Source organism: Alosa alosa, chromosome 2, assembly GCF_017589495.1.
Source record: "Alosa alosa isolate M-15738 ecotype Scorff River chromosome 2, AALO_Geno_1.1, whole genome shotgun sequence".
Lineage (NCBI taxonomy): Eukaryota > Metazoa > Chordata > Actinopteri > Clupeiformes > Clupeidae > Alosa > Alosa alosa.
The window spans coordinates 18,569,237-18,594,254 of NC_063190.1; the positions used below are offsets into that span (position 1 = coordinate 18,569,237).

The 25,018-nt window shown below is 42.6% G+C and overlaps 2 protein-coding genes across 2 annotated transcripts; one reads left to right on the forward strand and one right to left on the reverse strand.

Annotated features, from left to right (window-relative positions):
* Positions 1 to 7,221: 7,221 nt before the first annotated feature.
* On the reverse strand, positions 7,222 to 9,282 carry LOC125291233 (claudin-3-like). Its single transcript, XM_048237903.1, has one exon. It carries the CDS (start codon positions 9,113 to 9,115, stop codon positions 8,468 to 8,470), a length of 648 nt encoding a protein of 215 aa, XP_048093860.1. The 5' UTR covers positions 9,116 to 9,282; the 3' UTR covers positions 7,222 to 8,467.
* Positions 9,283 to 15,238: 5,956 nt separating this feature from the next.
* On the forward strand, positions 15,239 to 24,782 carry LOC125288547 (claudin-4-like). The gene is made up of 3 exons (XM_048235005.1): positions 15,239 to 15,831; positions 20,930 to 20,939; positions 23,943 to 24,782. Exons 1-3 carry the CDS (start codon positions 15,344 to 15,346, stop codon positions 24,561 to 24,563), a joined length of 1,119 nt encoding a protein of 372 aa, XP_048090962.1. The 5' UTR covers positions 15,239 to 15,343; the 3' UTR covers positions 24,564 to 24,782.
* Positions 24,783 to 25,018: the final 236 nt, after the last annotated feature.

A 25,018-nucleotide genomic window follows, 5' to 3' on the forward strand; every position in this document is an offset into this window, starting at 1 on the left:
ATAGACGTGCGCTTTCAGGAGCAGTCTGTACATACCACGTAATACATAATTAGGCGCTCTTTACTCTTCCCCTCCCATCTTTTTACGCTAAACTCCCACTTTCCCATGGATCCTCCCATGAATGCATATGCATGACATTAAAAACGCAATCTGCCACTTTCAGCTCCCGCGACAGGCAGTTTGCGCTTTTACATCATTGCGGCCTGTTTGTACCTCGCAATGATTTTACACGCACGTTGCGAAACAAATACGCCTGAAGTGGGCGCAAAAACGTTAGTACATCTGGCCCTCAGTGTTGCCGAGGTTGGCCTGTTTGCATCTCAAGACAGCCCACTGCTAGCTGTGGTTCTCGATTCATGACAACAACCCACCGCTGGGAATAGATGTGTCAGTATGCATATCTGTATACATTACTCCCGCCAGTGCTCATCTCAGATTTCCTGTGAGGAGCGCGAACGGGCAAGCACTCGATCATTCTGGTAAGCCCCCCTGAGCAAACCAGACCTCAGATTGATTGTGCATGTGCAACTGGTGCAGCAACCTGCTGTCTCAAGCGCAGGGCAATATGGTGCCCGAACCTAGAGAGTTCGCGACTGACCATCTGGCTCAATTTCAATTCCACTTACTTGTAAGGTGTGGTTTGCAATTCAAACATAAATGTAACCATTTGATGCTAACCATATTGAGTTAGCCTTAGGCTAATATACATCTGCAGTCCCAATTTACATCTGGAGTTCCATCTGCAGCCCCTGAGTGGACAAGACCCCTGAGTATGGGACTGCCCCCTAAAATCATACAAAGTGCTAGAGCATCGGCGACACGAGCACTCTACACACTTAAGCGGAGGTGTTGCAGAATGGTGTGCTGGTAATGTAACCCACTGTTGTGGCCCATTGACTCAGTGCTTGAGTTCCTACAGTACTTATTGGAACTGGGTTGCGTTGCATTTACACTTGTCTACCAAGTCTACCAAGCTTGCCTGCCACTTAGGTTGGAGTGGCATGGCGTCAGAATCTCTTCCCCTAGCGTCTCTAAGTGGTGCTTGCTGCCTATGGCCTCTAAGCACCACAACAGTATTTCCGTGGGACCTCTCGGTAGTGCTGAAGGCTCTCTCCAGTATGCTCTTCGAGCCTCTGGGAGTAGGGTGACTACCCGTCCCGCGTCCCGCGTAGCGCGTACGCGCACAGCGTTTGAAGCCCAATTCATGCGTCCCGCAAATTGAGACTGTCACGCATAATCAATGCTTGCTCAAAAAAAAATTGGTCGCTCTATATCCTGCAGCCGGTTGCACCAGTTGAACGTAAGTTCCATCTTAGCTTAGTTCTAACGTAAACTACGTTGACGTTTACAAGCTACTAAAATGTACCGGGTTGCACCAAACTGAATAGTTTCAATGTAACACCAGAGATCGGTAGACAGGCTCTGGTAACACAAGAAGTTATGACTTAAAGGAGAAAGTGTGATATTGACCTAAAGTGTATTGAAACATGATACCGAGTGTGAACGTATGTCTCATAGCCCATCTCGGCTTGTCCCCTGCACTCCAAAATCTGGCGCTAGTTAGCCGATGCTACCAACAGCTTTTTCAATAGTGGTGCTTCGGCATCGGGCTAGCCATGCAAATAAATCACTGTTTTACACCCATTTACGAGGCTCAATGTATCTCCACACTTCATTGGTAGACTTCCGAGGGCCCTGACATTTAAAACGAGACATTGAGAACTTTGAAAAAGCACTGGTAGTTTCCTTACAAGACGATTTATACAGACAGTATCTTCACGAAGTTTAGCGTTTGCAGCCATCTTGAATTTAGTCACGATAAGTCGAGCGACGAGTAAGAATGAACAGGTATGATAAGGGATCAGATTCCAAAAATAATTCAGTGGAAATGCATGGATTCCAGTTGCTGCTACTGGAAGAAACTGGAATCCATGCATTTCCACTGAATTATTTTTGGAATCTGATCCCTTATCTACCGCAGTAGATAACCTTCCTTCAACGTTAACGTTATCCACTGCGGTAGCCTACGTTAGGCCAAGTGGAAATATTCCCAAAGCACATATACAATAAAATAAAGTCTGTTGTTTACAATAGATAATACAGTGTTATTTTATTCCATACAACAAAGTAATTGCGGAGGAAGTCAAACCTAGATGTGGCTTTAACATACAACATTAGTGAACATTAGGCTACCCAGAACACTGAACAGTTTTTTTCCCCCTGCGCCTGCCTTTACTAACATGCAAGTCCACCATCCTTTCTCCCCCTTCTCGTTCCGTGAACCTCTGGCGTTGTGAGTTAAGCATTTCCTGTTAATCCTACAAATTTACATTATAATCTATTTAAAGTGAATAAATAATGAAAAAAAATCAAATGAAATAGCTAAAGTAAATCGTAAGTGGAAGTGGAAGTGCATCTGTCAATTCATTGAATGTTCAAAGTATTATGAATCTTTATTTAGAAAAAAAAAATACACATTGGTTGGCCTATTCATGATACATCAGCAATTACACATGTTTAGGGGAAGGGCATTATTAATATACCATGTAAGGTGGTATGTGCTAGAAATGGGTAAACCACTATCAGTGAGTCTGCCCGTGAGGTGGGGGCACCGCCGCGCCAGGCAGTGTCCCACATTGTCCCTCAGAAACATACCCCTTGTCCCCCCTTGGGCTTATTAGCAGGTGGTCACCCTATCTGGGAGATATTGAGCTGAAATTGCTGTCGCTGCGGTCAAGCAGGTGAGGGATTTAATATAGCTCTCTCAGTGAACTTCAGACTTCAAATCAGGTGTTACCTGGCTGTGAATCCATTTTGCCAGCCTAAGGCACTGACCTCGGCACTCAGGAGCAGGGCAATTTAACTACCCCAACATTCAACAGAAAGAGTAATGGCTACTTGATCGCTTCCCAATGAGAGCGCTTCGACATACACCGATCTTCTACAGAACTGACCGACTGTCTATCTGCTACAGGGCTCAAGCAATTGGCTGGACATTATCAAAGCAAAGGCTTCCCCACTGGTCAAGCCCATCACTCTGGCATAGAAAGCTTTGGGTGTAGCCCCTCCTGAACGATCGAGAGCCCGCACCACTGAGTGTGGCTTCCTCTGGGGTAATATGGGAAGGAGTTCAATGGCACAGACCTTTTTGCCTGCTTTTACAATCTGGCCGTCAACAGTTCTTCCATTGCCTGCTCTGCACCTCAGCTTCGCGGCATGTGAGAATTGTCCTGAGCCAGCAATCTGCTGCTCTTCACTGAGGTTACAGTCGGCCGATGGGTGTTGTCTAGCCAACGTTGTTGTTAGCTATACACATTGAAGGAAACCCTGCATTGTGCTGAAGGTGTGTGCTCATCAGTGTGCTTTTGCAACTGTCAGACATATGCCAAACCAGCCAGTCGCTGTAGAACACCCAGTGGTTTCTCTTGTCACTACACACTCACCAGAGCTTGTGTAGTACTGTACATTTTGCCTTCTTCACTGCTGAAGTGAGCAGCTGCTGAACCCACTATCGGCTCTAGTGTCATGCAGATGTGGGAGCCTTATCCTGTTGATGGTGTCACTGTGTAACCATCAAACTCATCTTGTGCTGTACTGTTGACTCCCTGCTTAAGCAGTGGTCATTGGAACCCCACCATTTGGCAGTGTAAAAGGTGGATGTGAAGACTCACTGATAATTCTTTTTGTGTCACAATGCGTGCATGCACCAGCTCTGTTTGGGCTGCATTGGTGAACTCTTACCTGCCAATGCGAAAATGTACGAAAACACTGCCATTGCTGGTAATGTCAGAATGTATATGTACTCCGCTGATGACTTATTATACTGGAGGCGAAGGTCTATGCTACGCTTCATTATCAGTTCCTGGTGAACTATTTTGCCACAGCTGCGATGAGGGCTATGGGATACTGTACGTGTCCCATTGGTTGACGTTGAGTAAGCTTGGCTGAAAGAGGACGTATGGTTATGTAATCTCGGTTCTCCGATTCTGTGGGGAACACAGAGGCTGAACCTGTCAGGGTTGTGTACATTTAACAAGAGATATAGCACTGTGGTGGGGCACATCCTTACAGGATATCAGTGCAGCAGCCACATGGTCAACCCTGTTGACTTTGTGGAATACTACTCCCTGAACATGACTGCTGGTCCGTCCTGCATGTGGCTGGTGCTATGTGCAACTACTGTAGGCTGGGATTCCATGCCCTTTGTTGCTGTCCCTTCCTCCTCGAGGCCTGATGTGCTCTCGACCAGGAAGATCTGAAGAGTTCAGATGCAAAACCCTCTAAATCCGTCTGACCACATTTCTTTTAAATGAGCATTTAAAATCCGGTTCCTATAGGTTTTTGCATAGAAATTGATATTTCAGACCAGGAGGAGAGTGTTATTTAGTGGGATTGGAAGTTAAATTATTTGATTAACGTATACTATGTGAGGAGAGCATTCACTCACCATCTTTATCTCATTTTTGACGTAGGTGGCATTTAGAGGCTTTTGCATCTGAACCCTTCATCTGTACATTACAACTCAACCAGCCTTGCATCTGCTGGGCAAGTTTGAGTGACTTTCACCCCACCACGACACCTTTGCATCTTGCAGGGTTGGTAGGCCCAGGGTGGCGTCTGGCAACTGGGCTGAAGGCAATGGCTCTTGCATCTGGAAGAGCTGGAAAGCCTTGGGGTGTGTAAATTGACTATGTCTATCTGTGTGCTTGGTCTGCACTGTCTCCTCCCGGTGTGTCTTAACCGAAACGCAACCGAACGTTATCCATCCCACTTTCCAAAGCGTCCTTTTTAGTGACTGACCACTGTTTTCCATATTCTGGAACAACATTTGGGAAGGAAACTGTACACAAGAAGTGATTTCTTTAAATATACTTATTTTAGATTGAATAGACTCCATTACCTGCATCTGATTGATGAAACCTTTGACCTTTTAAACTTCCAACTCACCCCCTTGAGCCACTTTTGAGCCTCACATGGAGGCTAGGTTCCTGTGATTATAAATTATTAAGATTATTCATTTCCAATCTTAATCTTAATTTTTATATATTATATTGTAAAGGAGAAATATTTAAAAGTCTACATGGAATGTCAAATGTTTTATTTTGAATTATTTGTTTTTTTCTTTGTTTGTTTATTTTTGCCTGACAGAGTCCTTTGCCCAGTGGACATCATGTTTCCTTTAACTTTTCAGGTGATTTGATGAACTGATGTCACCTGGTGGCAAGTCATAAGTACACACTTCCTGGTTACTGACTCAACCCACAGTACCATTACCTACTAAGTCTCTCAAAAACACTGAGGCAAAACAATAAGGCTCAGGTCAATAAGACCAGACCTAATTGTTTAGTTGCTATACCGTGCCCTTCTCAAATAGGTTTAAGGAAATTACAAACTTGGTTCCTCTGTGAATCTTTTTAGGGGGCATGGTAGATGAGATAAAACCTACATTAAAGCCTGTCCTCAGATGAAGGGGAGGTTATCTCTATTCATTAGAGGGGGCAAAGGTGTCAAGGGACAAGGTTTCCATGAAGGCAGCAGAAGATACTTGGTATACAGTCTCCATGGTGACAAGGACAGCTGTAGCAGTTCAGTGTGGTCTCCTCTTTCACCTAATTCTATTTTCAGTCTAAATTTTTCTTGAGTGCATTTATTGTCTTACAAACAGCCTTTTTTAGACGTTTGTGTAGTTTTAGTATCTGAAAAAGCACACTTCACTGGGACAGATAATTACATATGGGACAAATGAAGACTTAGGTTCCAAAACACTATCTCCATTTTTAAATACATTAATAAGTCAGGTTATTTAATGTGTATTTCAGGTAATATCAATAAAATTGCAGTTTTGCTGTTTTGATTGAATAAAGATAAGTCAAATAACAATAACCCAATTACAGTTGCACTGAAACTACCTGGAAAACAAAATGTAATCAAAAAAAATGATTTATGAAAATTCATTGAAATTGAGGATATAGCGTTTTGGAACCAAACTCTTCAAATATTCATCATATTTTAATGATGATACGTACACTAATCCCAAATCTGCCAACATTTCACAACTACTTAGGTTCTTGGGCTGGATTCACAAACATTTTCTTAAGAACTTAAGTAGATTCCTAAGAAAAACAATAAGAAATTCGTAAGAATCTTCTTAAATGGTATTCACCAAAATGTTTTTAAGAACTGTCATATTTCTTACGAACTTCTTTGTTTTCTCACTTAAGAACTTCTTTGGTCGTTCTTTTGAAAATTTAAACAACTACTTGTTAGGTTCTGATCCCTAACTCTAACCTGACCTTAATACTTAGGCTATTTCTGTCAATTCTTGTGAAAAGAGTCATCAAAAAGTTTACTTTGTACTGTACTTGCCAAACCTGCTGTACAGATAAGGTGCTAGAGTAGTACATGTAAAACATCTCCATCTTGTCTATAAAGATTGTGTGAGCATAAACTACTTGACCCAACAGATTTGTTGAATATGTTTTTGATTTGTAAAACCCCATGGAGGCCTACTATACTGGTATGTTTCTGATACATAAATCGTGAAAATGTCACTAAATTGGATTATAGCTGCATGCAAGTAGGCTATCTGATTCAGCTTTCCACTCTTCCCCAAAGCACGAATATACATTGATCATTATTTTCATCTGGTCAGCTGTAATCTGAGTTTTAAAAGACCATTTCCCCCGTGGAAATAACAACAAAGAAAGGCTAGAAAGGAGGAACTTTGTGGCCTGTGGTGAAGTTAAACCACTTCTCATAAAAACAATGTATTATTATCTACAGGCAGTAATAGCAAGCAAATACATAAACAACAACAACAAAACACAGGTGATTTATTCCTTTTCAGATGTACTGTTGATGAACAGATCCTGTACTGTCCTGAACAGATGTCACTGATCCTAATAATATGCATTATAAGCATGTGTGATATCTGTGATAAGCATATCTGACATTAATGCATAATCACAAGAGCTTATTAGAAGGAAAATAAATATATGATTTATTAGCTTATTATTTCTAAGCTGTTGGTCAGGGTCCGTATTCCCAAAGAATCTTAAGGCTAAAAGTAGCTCCTACTGGCCGATTTAGGAGAAACTCCTAAAAACTAGACGTATGCATATGTGTTTTTGCTTCAGTGTGTATGTGCTTCTGGTCTGTAGACCATCAGTTTCTGTCCATTGCACATTAAGAGAGTCACAAAATTGACACACATTCAGAGAGTCACAAAATTGATCAATTGTCTTTATTCATTTAATTCATCAAGTAAAATATTTATCACACCCATATGTACAAGGTAAAGTCCTTTTTTAGTTTCAGTTCCAAAATAATAATTAAAAAAAAAACAGCCAGGCAATAAACACATATTGGTCGCTTTGGACAAACCATGATGAAATGTTGAAATGTGTTTTTCTGAAACACAAAAGGCTATTTATCAGAATCAATTAACATATGTTGTGTTAAAAAATACATTTGGTCTACACATTGACGTTGCATTTGGCCACTAAGACGATAAATATAATGAATGTTGAGTAATCTGACCCGGTGTTGGCCTGTGATGAGCACTGAGTTCTGTATTTTTGTTGTCTGTGCTTCCTTCTTGGCTTCCACAGTGACAATGCAAAGGCACTCTCTGTGATGGCCACCTCCTCTGGCAAACATTGGACAGTTTTGTGTGCTAAAGTGAGCAACACGTCAAGTCACAGGACTTAAACCATAATGGATAAATAAGAATATGTGCCCTCAGGAATAAAACTTATCTTAAATGTAGGCATTTATTTGCACATAAGTACAAATTTCTATAAAACAAAGTAACACACAGTAACAAATGAAAATAGTGAGTGACCAATGTATATACATTTCTAAAATTTGAATTTAGATGGGTCTCTTTGCCCTCTGTTTTAATCAGTTCATGAATGTATAAGGATCAATGCATTATCGTTATAGACATTTTAAATGGATATACTAGAACATTATATAAATAAAAGTAATAAGTTATAAAATGAATATTATGTGTGTCTATAATTTTAAGATGTAGCAGAGTTAAATGGTTTGATCTAATCTTGACATTTGTTGACATTAATTACTTATAAATAATCACCACGGCAACCTTGACGTTTTTCAATTCCTAGTAAAAATGAATAGACCAAACAGTATCTGTGAGATGTTTGGGTTTTGTTTTGAGTCTTTTCCAGGTCAGGATTTTCCTAAACAAATATATGTAAAACACACCACTCCTATTTAACAGTATGTTTAAGACAAAGGACACGTTCACTTGAAAATACACATTAATTTCAACAGTTTTTCACAATTACTTGAATTACTTAATAGAAACATTAACATAAAGTATTGATTTATCAATGAATGGGTTACAAATACAAATTTTACAGACCTCAGAATTGTATGGTATTTGTCTTGTGTATGGTATGGTATTTGTGAAGTTAAACAGATGTGTGAGACGTTTGGTTTTTCAGACATAATCCTTCCTGTCGTACCCAGCCACGCTTGCTGAGTTGGGGTTGGTGTAGGCCATTTTCGGGGCCTTGTACCTCCTCTCTCGCGGAGGGCAGGTGCAGCACAGCATTGCACCGCCAAAAATCAGAAGTGCTGCTGCTGCCCAGCCAATGTAGAGGGCAGCACCCAGCTCTCGGAGCGTGCTAGCAGGCACCAGAGGGTTGTAGAAGTCCTTGATGGTGCGGTCGGCCGACCACGACACGGGGATGAGCATCAGGATGCCAGCGATGATGAACAAGATGCCGGAGACGATCATGGTCTTGGCCTTGGAGGCCTCGTCCTCAATGCAGTTGGTGCACTTGGCGCCCATGATGGAGATGAGCAGTCCGAGGACACCGAGGATAATGGAGATGATGGTCATGGCGCGCGCCGCCTGCAAGTCGGAGCCCAGCGCCAGCATGGAGTCGTAGACCTTGCACTGCATCTGGCCTGTGCTCTGCACCACGCAGTTCATCCACAGGCCCTCCCAGATGGTCTGCGCTGTCACGATGTTGGCCCCGATGAACGCAGAAACCCTCCACATAGGCAGGGCGCAGCACACGATGGCGATGATCCATCCGATGACACCCAGAGCAATGCCTCCGATCTCCAATCCCATCGACATGATGCCTCCTCAGCTGTGTCTTCCCCCAAGATGCTCCTAAAGCCCAGTAGATTTTAGACTATGTTCCAACAATAGGGATGTTACCAGTGTGAACCACAGAAGCAGCAAATAATGGCAGGCGTGCAGGTGAGTGTGCTCCGGTTGCAGAGGTACCTGTCGTCAGGGTGTGGCGATGCTTCAGGTGGAGAGAAAGACAAGCGGCTCTTATAGTCCCATGGGAGAGGAGGGCTGGAGACCTGTACGTGACATCATCAGGAGGAGGAGAGAGGAAAAAAGCAAACTGATGTAATCTCTGTATGTAAACGACGCTGGCTAGAAGCCGGCAGCTCCACAAGAGGCACACACACACACACACACACACACACACACACAATGGGGGACTACTGATGGGTAGGGTTTCACCAGTAAAATGACCCACAACAAGTCGCAGTTTTGTAGTACAGGCAACGGGTCAGGCACCTAGGCTTTAATGTTGTTTGGATCTGGAATATTACAGCCAAGTGTGAAGCCACACTACCACTCACGATGCCAGTCCAGGCTAATACTGGCCTTGTGACGTGAAAACATTTGAAGTATACATGATCATGCATGCCAAATCCTAATCACTAACCAAATCAAGATTGATTAAACTGTTGTCAAATTGATTTTTAAAAGAACACGCCACCCAATGTCAGTAGTAATATATGTTCTTACCTTAAATTTCACGAGTTGAGTCTTACCTCTCCAGTGTCGGTACGTGCACTCAAACGCTCTGGTGTGCGGCGCGACTGTGTTAGCATGTTGCTATGCTAGCGGGCTCAGATGTAGCCAGACGTAGAAGTAATCAAAAACATCCAAGTTTTCCCGACTTAAATACAGTTGCACGAGTAGTTGATAAAAATGTCTACGGTCACACAACATGAAACATGGCGATTTTCCAAGCGAATAAACAGGAGAACTACATTGTGTGGCGCAATAGCACTGGGAGTACTTCGACCTAGTCTCTTGCATTTCCATTAACACCTTCACTAGTACACAACTGACAACCACAAATGTGCCCTGCATGCATTTCTTGCTTCTTTTCATGAATCTTGGGGGACTATTGGGGTACTGGCAAGGGTTCTGTGTTCCCGCAGCTGGTTGAGAAAATGCCAAGAGCGTGATAAGCAGTCACCACAGTAAAACGGCATAGTGGAGGAGCTGTAACGTCACCGCCTGGGATTGACTCCCAAATCTGCCATTGCGAGTCCCGAGTCCGCATTGTGAATCTGTAATGCTTTTGATGCAAGCATCTGCTAAATACCAGTCAACTTTAAAGGTGCTTTAAGCGATGCCATGCGTTTTTTTAGGCTAAAACATTTTATGTCACTTACTGCAAACATCACCTAACCAACCGCTAGCTGCCTGTGTCCTGAATACACTGTAAAAAAATGTGATCTCTGTGGACAGCCCAGGCTCCAAAAACGGCAACAAAAACAACCTGGGCAAACCTAGCCCATACATAACAAACTGATCCAGCAAATCACAGACGAGATGCGCGTTTAGGAGAGTTTCAATTGCACGGTAGCAGCACGGGAGGGAGGGGGAGGAGGTAGCGAGCCATCTCTCTGTTTGAAAGTCAACAGAAGTGACGTTACCCAGCATCACTTAGAGCACCTTTAACTTTAAAAGTTTGCTGCTTTGAAGAGCTTAAAATATAAAACATTTTGATTTGGCTTACTACACAATCCTGTGTTAGCCTGGAAATCCAGACCCAAATCTAAAGATTTAGGGTCTGGCTATGAGTAATGAAAATGGCCCAACTCGAGGGGCGGCACCAAGCATGCATTTGAAAATATCACCGCAGGCAATTGGATAACACTAAGACCAATGTTTACTGACTGATTCTGGACTTTGATGTTGCAGCGCTGTTGTCATCTGTTAAGCTCGCCTCTGGCCCGCCTATATCAGTTACACCGATGTGATTGGTGCAGCTTGGCTCCATGCATAGGTAATGAGCATCATTGCCAGAGTAAGTCGCTGAGCAAATTTAAATTGTGCTCTCGCGAGAACTCTGTATTTTCAGGGTAATACTGTGTGGTATTTCATAGTTTTTGTTCTTCAGTTTTGTTAAAAATAGTCAAAATAAGGGGAAAAAAAACATAAATGAGTAAGTGTTCAAACATTTGATTGTTACTGTATAATACATGCATACATACTACCATGTGTCCCTGGGGCAGAGATGTAGGGTGGTCAGTGTGCACCATTTAGTGTAGTTGATTTGCATTGGAGTCTGACTTTGCAACCATTCTTTCTCTGAGTTCTCAATGGGGCAAATCACTAGGACTGTCATTTCTGGCTGTATATGTATATATACAGTATATACACTACCGAAAAGTTTGGAGTCACTTAGAAATTTCCATTTCACTCCATTATAGACAGAATACAAGCTGAGATCAGTTGCATTGTTTTTGTAATCATGGCAGCAGTTTTCAGATTCCATTATGTGCTTACATAATTGCAAAAAGGTTCTCGACTGTTAATCTTTAATGCAATATCTACATTGCCCATTATCCAATAAATCATTCATCCAATGTTCCAAAGGCACATTCTGTTTACTAATATAATATCATTTTAAAAGACTAACTGAGAAAACGTTGGAGAACCCTTTTGCAATTATGTAAGCATAATGTAATCTGAAAACTGCTGATCTCAGCTGGTATTCTGTATAATGGAGTGCAATGGACATTTCTAAGTAACCCCAAACTTTTGACCGGTAGTGTATATATATACCATATATATATAATCATCTGTGAAAGGGGTAGTGAGCTGCATACAGCTTTTTACCTGCTCTTGTGTGACTATTTTTGCCATTCTTACTCCTGAAAGTGACAGTTTGAAGCATCTGCCAGATGTCCAACTGAGTAAATGGAGAAAAAGAAAAGGCTTATTTAAACTGTGAGGCTTTATTATGTTAAATGTGTTATCATGAGACCATGATTATAAGTCACTGTTGCTGTTGTAGTGTGGGCATCTGTGTTGTTGAACTGCTCTTTGCAATTGTGGGTCTTTTTTGGTTCTTTAAGCTGGACTGGTTTGTGAATCCTCGGTCTTTAGATTAGAGCACACAACCTCACAAATATGACACAGAAAAGTCAACTGCAAAATCACAATACACCTGTTCCATAAAAAACACTCTGTACTTCCCTCCAGGTGAGAGTGTTAGATCAGGAGTTTCTGTCCTCGCAGATCAGACAATTAGTTTCAGTGGCATTTTGGCCTTCCTTATTTTTGTATCCGTTCTCAGCTAGAGTTTCCGGAACTCTAACACAACTTTGCGCCATATCTTAAACCCAATGCAAATAAAGCCAAACTGAATGGCAATGGTAGGTGAAGTAGTACTTGATATTATGCTTGCATGTGATACTTACACACTATATTGTACACAAAGTATGATATTGATGTGATGTATTGTATGATTTATATTTACATAAAAGAATGTATAAGATTTGTCAATGTAATACCTCAATGTCAATGTATACCTTTCTTTTGTGCTGTTTGTGAAGGTATTGTGATCGTGTGGGCTGTGGGCAGAGTGTGCACTCAGATAGGTTGCACTGTTTTGTCAAGATGAGACAACTTTAGCCTAGAAATCTAGACACGCCCCTAGCGGCAGCAAATTACATTTGCTGCCAGGGCTAGTCTAGCAACTCTCCGTTGGCTTGTGAGCTCCAGAAATCGAAACTCAATCAGGCCAATGAAATCGTGTATAGAGTCATTAGGTGGGCTTAACATAATGATTGATGGCAGAGTTGCAACGGTTTGGCTTGAATTCCCTGCTACTTGAAAACAAATAAGATGGATGTTGCTGTTGGCGAACAGTGTGACACGAAGTTAAGCTTTTTTATTAAGTTGGCAAACGTTTGAACTAGCCAACTAGCTCCGCTGGTGGGAAACGCATGGGACTCTCATAGCACTGCCGCTGTCCTATTGCGTGCAGAGGGAATTTAAAAGACAACTGATTATCCCGCCCCTCGGACTGAGCACTGCGAACGGTGAGTGTCCAGACCCTACATTTTAATGTGGGTCTGGCTCGTCAGGCTAAGACAACTTGGCATGATGAAAGTGTTGCAATTTCAGAAACAAGGATTTGATTCACAATAATTGACAGGGCATTTTGCTTCCTCAAAACAAAGCTTTTGGCTTCTATCCAGCAGCCATTATCAAACAAATTACACACGCTATTTATTTTTAAATTATTATACATCGAAACATTAAAACTCTAAGAATGTCTTGTATACTTTCACATTTTGTTACTCTGGCATGTCCGATACTTTCCTCTGAGCACCGTAACATGCTGAGAATTCCCCAGCCTGACTCATGCTAGAGAATGTGCTCGTGCACCCACGAGTATAAGTATATATACTCCTTGATTCCGGTGAGGGAAATTTGGTCTCTGCATTTATCCCAATCCGTGAATTAGTGAAACAGACACAGCACACAGTGAGGTGAAGCACAAACTAATCCCGGCACAGTGAGCTGCCTGCACCAACAGCGGCGCTCGGGGAGCAGTGAGGGGTGAGGCCTTGCTCAAGGGCACTTCAGCCGTGCCTACTGGTCGGGGTTCAAACCGGCAACCCTCCGGTTACAGGTCCGAAGTGCTAACCAGTAGGCCACGGCTGCCCCAATGACAAACTTTCCACAAACACCTCGCATACCAGTGACTCGTCATCATTGTCACATACAAGGATACAAGGATACAAGGAAGTTTATTGTCACATGCATATAGTTACTGGAAGTAAGAAATGCAGTGAAATTATGTCTGGTGTCAGCCTATTTGTGCAAAGTGGGGGGGGGGGGAAGTGCAGTAGAAGAGGGGTTTAGTAGATTAAGTGGCAAGGGCTGCATAAGAAAGGTGAGGGAGGATTGGAATTGGGGGGGGCACCAACAAGGAGCACATAGAGAATGAAGTGTATTTGGCCTTGAGACACCTCTCTATTCGAGTCTTTAGACCCCCCACACACACACACACACACACACACATACATACACACTTGACTAACTGCTCACTCAGGTCCTTTACTACAGTCTGACACCCTCTTGGCCCAGACACAGAGTTAAGTCAGACTGTGGAGTGTCTTACACTGATACCCACTCTATTAGTGTGTGATAAGCTTACATCTCTAAGTGTATTATCACCTGAATGTATTTAATATATAATCCTAATTCCAATGTGTGTGTTATCTTGTGTACAGCAATCTCCTGACTTTATCTTACTTAAGATTGTGTATGTTTATCTTGTAATGTTTACCCTTTGATTTAAGTTTGTATCTTTTGTTTGAATATGTATTTCACTTCTTGATATTTCACAAAGCAATACTGGCTTTACTAAAGGTACTATATAAACAAATTATTCTAATTATCTCTATATATATATGAAGGAATGAAGACAAAGGCCATATTAAATGATTCAGACCTGTAAGACCTCACAGGAGACCACGCACATACATTCTGGGTGCTAAAAATTCAAATGGCTCTAACAGGCTTGCTAGGCTGTTTTTCTAAGAAATTCAGCAATGCATACAATAGACATTTCAAGGAAATTAGACCGGAACTACCACGGGTGTCACGTTACTCCAAGGACTCATTGTCCTGTGGCTAAAGTGAGCGTTGTTCCTCACTTGTATTGTTGTTTTGTTTGTGTTGTTTTGGATAAAGGTGCCTAATAAGTGAGTAAATATAATATTTAATGTATCAAAGGCAATTCTGTTCATTTGGAGATTGTAACATATAACATATAAGGGTCCAAGGCCTACATTAATAAATAATTTGCAAAATAATTTGCCACTTAAGAAAGGGCTAAAGGAAGCCACAAAAAACAACTGGACAAAAACAACAAATCAGACACTATTCTGAAAAGGAAGAGGGGCTTTAATCCTAAAGAGATCATCTATGATGTGACCATATATGGGCTGCTCTTTGTTGTCCCCTTGGCTAATAATTTGTGTTGTGTGACTAACCCAGGGGAATATAAAAGTCCCCCTTGTTAACCACAGGAAGAAACTGTGAAACCGGCCGAGCTGGTTAGATGATGGTGTTTGTGTGTCAGGCCCCACCCTTCTCAAACGTCCACCCCGGGGACCTCACCTTACACTCTGTGTGCAACGGTTGACGGAGAGAGAGACAAAGGCAGCAGCTTTATCACACAGACACACAGCAACTTCTCAAGGATATTTCTTTTTAACTGAAGGCCAATACGTGGAGAGCAAAATGGTCGCTGCCGGGATTCAGATGCTGGGTGCCGCATTGGGCATCATCGGCTGGATCGGTGCCATCGTGGTGTGCGCCCTCCCCATGTGGAAAGTCACCGCATTCATCGGCAGCAACATTGTCACGTCACAGACGATCTGGGAAGGCATCTGGATGAATTGCGTCCACCAGAGCACGGGTCAGATGCAGTGTAAGGTCTACGATTCCCTGCTGGCGCTGCCTCAGGACTTGCAGGCCGCTCGTGCCCTCTGCATTATCTCCATCATCGTGGGCATCTTCGGCATCCTGCTGTCGGTGGCCGGTGGCAAGTGCACCAACTGCGTGGAGGATGAGAAGGCCAAGGCTAAGGTGGGCATCGCTGCCGGTGTGGTCTACATCATCGCCGGGATCCTGACCCTGGTGCCTGTGTGCTGGACGGCCCACAACATCATCATGGACTTCTACAACCCGCTGCTCGACCAGGCCCAGAAACGCGAGCTGGGGGCCGCGCTCTACATCGGCTGGGGTGCCGGTGCACTCATGACCATTGGAGGTGCCCTGTTGTGCTGCAACTGCCCCAAGAACGACGACGACACCGGCTACACTGCCAAGTACTCAGCTGCTAGATCCAATGCCTCTGCTCCCTCCAATAAGGACTATGTGTGATCAGAGTCTGGGTAAAAGCATGGCTTTGTCCTCTGAGAGGTAGTTTAAGTTTTGGGACACTGTTGTCGTCCTCCAATTGAGTTGCTGTCAGACATTTTGTTAAAATAAGTTTACATTTGGAAATTTATTACATGTGATTACTCCTGAGTTGGAGAATGCTCAGTATCACTTACACAATATTAGGGAGGGGCGAGAACACAAAGGAAGTACTGCTTGGGAGACAAAGTTTAGAAAATATCAGGATCAGACAAGTAAACTCTCTTTGTTCAGAATCATTTGTTAAACTGCTGTTCTGTTAACTCTGTGTTTCACTGTGACTTCAGTGACTAAATCTGAGTCCTTAAAGTTGCTTGAAATAGACATATACAGCTTGATTTTGTCAGTAACAGTGTGTTGACAGTCTGAGGATGATCAAAGCAAATCCATTTAACTTTAAGTCAGTAAAGTCTGTAAATATAAACACGTTATTTTTTTTCATTCTTGAAAATATTTTGAAAACAACATGAAACTTTGTTAATAAAAATTTTATGGGACTCATTGGTTACTTTGAATATGTTTTTACACTGTGAGAACATCACAACGAATTTGACCATAAACTCACCCATTTTAAATCTGATATCATTCGATAGATCAGAGATAACCATAACATTCCTTGAGTCAAATGAATAGCACTGAGGCTCAGTCAAGTCTGAAACAGGTTCTGATTTATGTGTGGCTGCATCATATCTAGCACCCATTGTATAGTATTTATGCAATATGAAAACCTGTTGCGTTCCACTGTAAACTGTAGATAGAGTTGTGAGGTAAATATGTGGCAGGACTTTTACTTTTTGAAGCCGGACTGTTACACTTCTGAAAACTGTATGTAAGGGATAATGTATTGTCCGTCGTTCATTATCAGAAAATAAGTCCCGACAGGGCAAACAGGACCCTGATGCGCAGCGGACACGGACAGCACATTATCCCAATTATTATACGGCTACTTACCACAACGAGAAAAGAAACTTCACACAATGGGATTTTAGAAATTATTTTATCACTGTTTTGTGGCTTCTGCCACACAAATAGAACAGTTTCAGGTGTTGCGTGGCCAGTGTTGTATACTAGAAAGCAATACTTGAGTAAAAGTACAAGTATCGCACTAGAAAAAGACTTTGGTAGAAGTGAAAGTTACCTTTTAGAATATTACTTAAGTAAAAGTCTTAAAGTATCTGATATATACTGTACTTAAGTATCAAAAGTAATTTTCTGATATTTAAGTATTTGAAGTAAAACTAAAAAGTAAAAAGCAAGCGGTTTTATTTTGAACTTTTGTTGTGAACTTTATTTTGGCTTTCTTATAGTAAAGCATAAAGCATATTCAGGGTTCCCATATCTTCTTAATCTCACTCATCAAATCAAAATTTCTCATCACATTCTTTTCTAGGACTTTTCAGGCACAATTCTCTTAAGTTCAAAGAACAAACAGCATATTTTTAGAGCTGACGTCAAAGAAAAAAACAGAATGGGGGTTAGGGGTCAAAGGACTTGGTGAAAAAAAATGTTTTGAGGTGCTTTTTGGACATGGGCAGGGACGGGGAAGAGCGGACATGGAGTGGTAGACTGTTCCAGACTGTGGGAGCGTTGACAGAGAAAGCCCTGTCCCCAAAAGTCCGCAACCTGGTGCGGGGGGTGGCCAGCAGGTCCTTGTCAGAGGACCCCAGGGAGCGTGACTGAGTGTAGGGGTGGAGGAGATCTGTGAGGTATTGTGGTGAGAGTATAAAGAGGAAAAAACGCACGCACATCCCGATCTAATCCTGGGTGCTGGACAAAACACTTACGATGAGAGAGAGGGGAAAAAAAGTCCGCAACACCAGTATATGCTCCCAAGTTATAGTTTAATTACCGTGACGTTTCGGGCCCACTCAAGCCCTTCATCAGACGTGAGTCAACAATCCAAAGACACCCATATATGTACAATTAAGTGATCACATGATCACACAGTGGTGTTACACAGGCAAGTAATTATCCAATCACAGCAATAGCCAATACATGTTCAGTAATGCAGTGCATACATACATCCATACACATATATAAATTTTCCAGAAACACCTACAGTACATACACTATATACAAAAATTACAGGAATCCAACAACTACAAAAAACATGACCTCATTCTCTGTCCACAGGATACACAACGGTCAGATGTCAAAACAGACTGTGCAAAATTGTGTAAAATAGTGCAAAATGTGCAAATTGGCATCCATTATCAAAATGTGCAAATTGGCATGTCGGCATTAAACACATGTTCACTTATAGTAGCTGTCCATAGAATAAGCAAGTATACACAAACACCATATCACAAATCACCAGCTCGAGGTCATACAAATAGTCTGTGCAAAATTGTGCAAAATTGGCGTCTCTCACCACATTGTGCAAATTAGCATCTCTCATCAGGACTCATCTCATGTTCACTTACAGTACATATCCATAAAAATGTGCAAAATGGCGAGTCTTTATCACATTGTGCAAGTTCACGTCTGTATCAGAACTCATGTCATGTTCACTTATAGTTCATATCCATAGAACAAGCATGTCTCCACATCTCATATGTCGAACAACAGCCAGTGGTAAGTATACATAAGCTAGATATCAAAAAACAGTCTGTGCAAAGTTGTGCAGCATGGCATATATTATCACATTGTGCAAATCCGCGTCTCTTGTCAGGACTGTGCAACATGGGGCCCATGCTACAGGAAAGGCCTAAGATCGAAGTCCTCATTGAGGCCGCGAGGTGACCGTGTGTCTAATGTATATATCCAATATGCCTCCCTCTTAAGAAGTAATGCATTAACATCCCCTCCCCGACTGGGTGGTTTGATCAGTTCAATTCCTGTATATCTTAAGGACCTAGACATTGTCTGCGAGGCCTGTGTGAAATGAAGTGCTACTGGACTTCTAATGTCATGGAGACGGATATTGGATCTATGTTCAGAGATCCTCGTTTTCAGAGGTCTAGTGGTTTTTCCTATATAAGCCAATCCGCATGGGCATCGTAGCATATAGACAACATTGATGGATGTACACGTTATAGTGCCTTTTATGTGGTAGATCTTTCCAGTGTGAGGATGGTTGAAGGTTTTGGTCTTGTGAGTGAAATTACATTGACTGCAGTTACCACATCTGTAGTTACCAGTGGGTATTTTGCGTAAGAAATGTTCTTGTTGTGGTGGGAGATGTGCTCTGACCAGCATGTTCCTCAAGTTGGGTGGTTTTTTAAAAACTACCCTAGGAGGTGAGGTGAAGGTAACCAGTGTGGAATCAGACTCAACAATGTGCCAGTGTTTTTGTATGACTGCTTGGAACGCACGTCCTAGTGGCGAGTACTGTATGACACAGTTTATTCTAGGTTCTGGTTGGTTTCTATTCTTTGTCTGCAAGACTTCTGCTTGTGTAGTCCCCTTGAAACGCTGACCGGCTCGAATTACCCACTCACGCTTGTATTGTCTTTGATGAAACCTCTGCTCTAAATCTCTGGCCTGCAACTCATAATCAGTGTCTTTGCTACAGATGCGGCGAATCCGATTGAACTGTGATATGGGAAGACTCTTTTTGAGTGGGACTGGATGGTACGAATGTCCATGGAGTATAGAGTTTCTGTCTGTCTTCTTACGGTAGAGAGTTGTACCCAATTTGTTGCCCTCCCTGCAAAAAGTTCATTTTGTGTGCATCCTTTTCCATGGTGAATTTCAGGTTGTAGCTATTGTCATTCATAAAGCGGTGAAACTCCATTAGTTTAGACTCTGGTCCCTTCCATATGAAAAAAATATCGTCGATATACCTTTTCCAGTTTGTTATGTAGGATAAATAAGGATTTTTGTTGCAGTCCCAGATGATTTCATTCTCAAATTGTCCACAGAATAGACAAGCAAAGCTAGGAGCCATCTTGGACCCCATGCTGGTTCCTGATACCTGCAGGTAGAAGTCAGAGGCAGAGAGGAAATAATTACACTTGAGCACCGTTTCAATCAGCCCCACAATGCACTGGGTGCTAGGGGTACACTCAGAACGCTGATTGAGGAAAAATTCTGATGCTTTTAATCCTCCTTCAAAGGGCACATTCGTATAAAGCGACTCAATGTCCATAGTCACTAGGAAAACATCCTCCTCAAGATTATTGATCAATTGGATCATTTTTATGAATTCAGTAGAGTCTCTGACGTAAGATGGTAACGAGGCGACCAGTGGTTGGAGAAAGTAGTCCACAAAGGCTGATATTTTTTCTGTAACCGAGCCAATGGCAGCCACTATTGGCCGGCCTGGTGGTATGTCTGTATAGTCTTTGTGTATTTTTGGAAGGGTATATGTATTGTGGTGAGAGTCCATGGAAAGATTTGTAGGTGAGCAGGAGGATCTTGTAGGCGATGCGTGACTTTACTGGCAACCAGTGGAGCTGTTGGAGAATGGGAGTGATATGCTCCCAGGGCTTTGTGTGGGTTAAAACCCTGGCAGCTGAGTTCTGGACATACTGGAGTCTGCTAAGGGCCTTGGTGGGCAGTCCAGACAGGACATCATTGCAGTAGTCCAAACGGGAGGTGATGAACTAAGAAGTTAACAAAAAATATTCCACTATTCCACAAGTTAACAAAAACAGAAAGAAAGAAAGAAAGAAAGAAAGAAAGAAAGAAAGAAAGCCTTTGAAATGTAGCCTATCCCACGCTTCCACAAAGAGGCATATTGAACTAATGTTTAGGCTACATGTTTTTTGCATGGGTAGGCTATATTGTTGTTTGGTGATTTAGCCTACTCCTTTTACACCCCTCTTCTGAGCAAACAAGGCATATAGGTTTATCATGTAGGGTAATTGCTCTTTCTTACATTAAATAACTTTAATTTATCCTCTCTACTTGTCCCTGTAGTCATGGCCTCCTCATCACTAATTTCGGGCTCATCATTTTCAGTGGTCGACTGGTTGATCTGCTGCTCAGACTCTCCTGCCTCTTTCTACCCTCCATCCTTCCTGGCGCTTGTGTCTACTGTAGGGCCGGCTCGGCTATCCGTATCTGAGAAAACTTTTTGGAAAAGACGGGGGCTATATGGACCCAACCAAATCTTTTTGGGAGGGGAGAACTCCCTCACGTAGACTACAACCCATGCAGAGGCATTGCATTAGTGTCATGCACAGAATGCGGAACGTGTCCTACTTTAAGAAAAGATAGGCTAACGTGACAAATGTCAATATTTTTTCCCTCGACCGGCCCAAAAGTGAAGCGGCCCACCGGGAATTCTCCCGATTTCCCACCCCGGGCCTGATTCAGTCTTACTCTTCTTGGACTGAAGAGTCCTGCGATGCTAAATAGCCTTTCACAGGCTGCTGAGGCAGGCTGACATAGTTTTTTATATTACCTTGTCTACATTATACTTTGCTCTCCTATTTGTCCATATTATTTATGCTGGTCTCTAGACCTTATTATTGTACTGTTGGACTAATGTTGGACTACTTTTTGCACCCTCACCATGACACTCACTCTCTTGAGCACCTTACCATACACACAGAACTACAGGACTACTTTTGCACTTTCACCATGACACTCACTCTCTTGAGCACCTCACCATGTACACAGAACTACAGGCCCTGTCACTACAAGCGTCTCATGCTTGATCACCCTCAAGCACACTGGATTTTTTACATTTAATTTATATAGTATATTTTGTATTTAGTTTTGTTAGTTTTTCTTATCTCCTACTGTCTCTATTGTACAGTGGAGTTTGGTTATATGTTTATACTTATACTTATATTTACCATTTCTGCTGTAAGTGCATGTTGTGTGTGATGTCTGTATGCTACTGAGACCCCCTGAATTTCCCCTTGGGGATCAATAAAGTATCTATCTATCTCTATCTATCTATCTATCTATCTATCTATCTATCTATCTAACAGTGAAGCTATTGGATTTTTCAACCATTAAAAATAGATTATAAATAGGGTGAGTCCGTTTTTTCCATAATTAGCTGGTGTAGTATGTTGCTAGTGAGGCCCTAGATGTGTGTTGTGATTTTGAAAGCACTAGGCTCAATGACAGTGAAGCTATTGAATTTTCTCCCCAATGAAAATATATTATAAATAGGGTGAGTCCGTTTTTCCCGTAATTGACAGGTGTAGTGTGTTGCTAGGGAAGCACTAGCCGTGTGCTATGATTTTGGAAGCACTAGGCTCAATAACAGTGAAGCTATTTAAAAGTATTTGTATCCACTTTCGGTTTTGCACTTTGTAGACAGTCCCTAGACGCTCGGGTGAAAGCAGAATGCTCACAGGGATGCGTTTTATTTATCCACATACGTACACGGTTCTATCGGATGAAAACTGGGTTGTAGCTTGTTGTCTACCTTACTACGGTTACATAGAGCTCTCTATTGTGCAATGAAAACGTTTCTCCTATGAGTTATTGAACCGCAAAACGCGAATCTTGCGAATCTGCCAATTTCTGTCTAACTTTACCTAAGTGGCAGACTTAATGAAATGAAGGTGTCATTGTTTGGATACTTCACACACACGTGCTTTTTAATTTCACAGACTACAACTACCAAGCTGGAATCAAAGCACATCGATTCCCCTCTCACACCCTGCACGCACTTAAAACAAAATAAACAGGCGTCTCAGTCTCACGCATGTATAGGCAAAACTGTATCAGACCGGTGTAACATTGGTAAATCTTCCATTGCACAGAATGATTTTTGTAGCACGTGCAACAAATGACAGTCGAAAGATACAATTACAGATCCATTTGCTTGGTATAACCGCATTTATAGTTTTCTACAAATGCAATCAATCAAATTGGCCTCCATCACTCAACCAACGCTAACGGTAACATTACCTAGGTCCTTATTGATATTATAAGAATAACGTACCTGCAGTAAAAACCAAGCATGTCCGATAAACATCCTCAGATTTATTTCGGCTTCAAGAAGAAATGGGAATTACATTTCATGTGAACATCGTCCTATCCTTATTAGACGTTCTCTGCGGTAAACTACAGTCCTTGTAGGAAGCGTCCATTGTTTTTCCAACCCACTTTTAACTTCCAACAAAATTACGTCTCACTGCAACGATGCGCCATCTAGTGGACAAACGACTACTTATCGCCAATACTGGAAATGCAGCCATGAGGATGATGATGAATATTTATTTTGGCTTTCTTTTAATCCTACTGAATTTGTAATTATGTATCGGCAGTTCTAATACCGATAGTATGTGGGTGCCTGTGCGATTAAAGCAGAATAATATTGCATTTTCATTTTTACCGGGGGGGTGCAAATCACAAATGAGTGATTATGGGCCAGGTTGATGTGGGCCCTTGAGACCAACATACCATAAAAGATTCTTCATCCTCAGTGCCACGGTTCAGGTAGTTATTTAGGAAAAACTGCTTTTTTGCAGTTCGGGGGGCCCAGCACGGGGGGGGGGAGTGGCCCCCGGGGACGAAACAAAATTTTTCCGTAAAAGTCTAGTGGGGCTACATACCCACCAAATTTCATGTGCCCCGGTGGTTCGGTGTCCCAGGTATCGTTGACCAAAAATTCAGGAAGTAGATGACGGGGAAAAAAAAAAAAAAAAAACTTTGACAATCCCTATATGACCCGAAGCGGTCATAATAATATGTCTGTCCATACTGTCTGTCCACATTGAAGTGTCTCTGGATTGATGGGGCTGACATGGAGTCAGTCAGCTCTCAGTGAACTCGACAGAGAATGGAGAGCTTCAATATCAAGTTTCAGCTTTCCTTCAGGGCCTGGGAACAAAAGAACTTAGGAGCCACACCCATCGGCTTGATCTATAAAACCAGACCCCACTTCTCAGGTGAACCTTTACCACCATCGACCTCACGCAGTGATGATCTGCGACTGCGACTCTTCCTGATAGACCCAGTTTATAGTCACAAGACGCAGGAAACCAACGTAACCATGGCATCACAGGGGCTCCAGATCCTAGGTGTGATGCTGGCCATGATCGGCTGGCTGGGCAGCATCATCACCTGCGCGATGCCCATGTGGCGTGTGACGGCCTTCATCGGGGCCAACATCGTGACGGCACAGGTCATCTGGGAGGGCCTGTGGATGACCTGCGTGGTGCAGAGCACGGGCCAAATGCAGTGCAAGGTCTACGACTCCATGCTGGCGCTGAGCTCGGACCTGCAGGCGGCGCGCGCCATGACCATCATCTCCATCATCGTGGGCATCTTCGGCGTGCTCATGGCCATCATGGGCGGCAAGTGCACCAACTGCCTGGAGGACGAGAGCGCCAAGGCCAGGGCCTGCATTGTCTCTGGGGTCATCTTCATCATGGCCGCCGTCCTGGTGCTGGTGCCGGTGTCCTGGTCAGCTCACACACTCATCCGTGACTTCTACAACCCGCTGATAATAGCGGCGCAGCAGCGAGAGCTGGGCGCAGCACTCTACATTGGCTGGGGCACCGCGGTGCTACTGCTGCTCGGAGGGGGGCTACTCTGCTGGAACTGCCCCCCCAGAGATCACCAGGCCTACGGAGCGGCGCAGTACGCCCCGGCCCGGTCCAAAGCCTCAGGGGACTACGTTTGAGGGATGCAGCGGGAAAACCAGGTGACCGATGGTGTAGAGGAGTCTAAGGACTGTGAGGAAAAGTAACTGTTTCATGTTTGTATAAGTTTGGCTTTTTCTTCATACATGAATACTTATTAGTCTTTTTACCTGTTTACTACTCTCATTTGTGTCAGTACTCAAAAATGTGTCTGCCATTGAAATTATCATTTTATATGAAAATCGTCAAAATAAATGCACTTTTTTCAAGGAGAGAAAATGCTTGGTTATTTTATTTGTCCAATTCCTAAGAGCATTGAATTGTGACATTACAGTGTTGTAATAATTTGTCCAAAAGTGCCTCAATTGGCTTTGTATTTCAGTGTTACCACCATTTGTTAGTTAACACAGACTTCATTTTTTAGTGTTTCATACATGTGACCAGATCCATAACGCAGTTTCAAGCTAGAACATCTAGTTTCTAGTCAAACTCTGAA

Bases quoted from the DNA above. Each gene is read 5' to 3' on its own strand.
- LOC125288547 (XM_048235005.1), top strand. From the start codon at position 15,344: ATGGTCGCTGCCGGGATTCAGATGCTGGGTGCCGCATTGGGCATCATC.
- LOC125291233 (XM_048237903.1), bottom strand. From the start codon at position 9,115: ATGTCGATGGGATTGGAGATCGGAGGCATTGCTCTGGGTGTCATCGGA.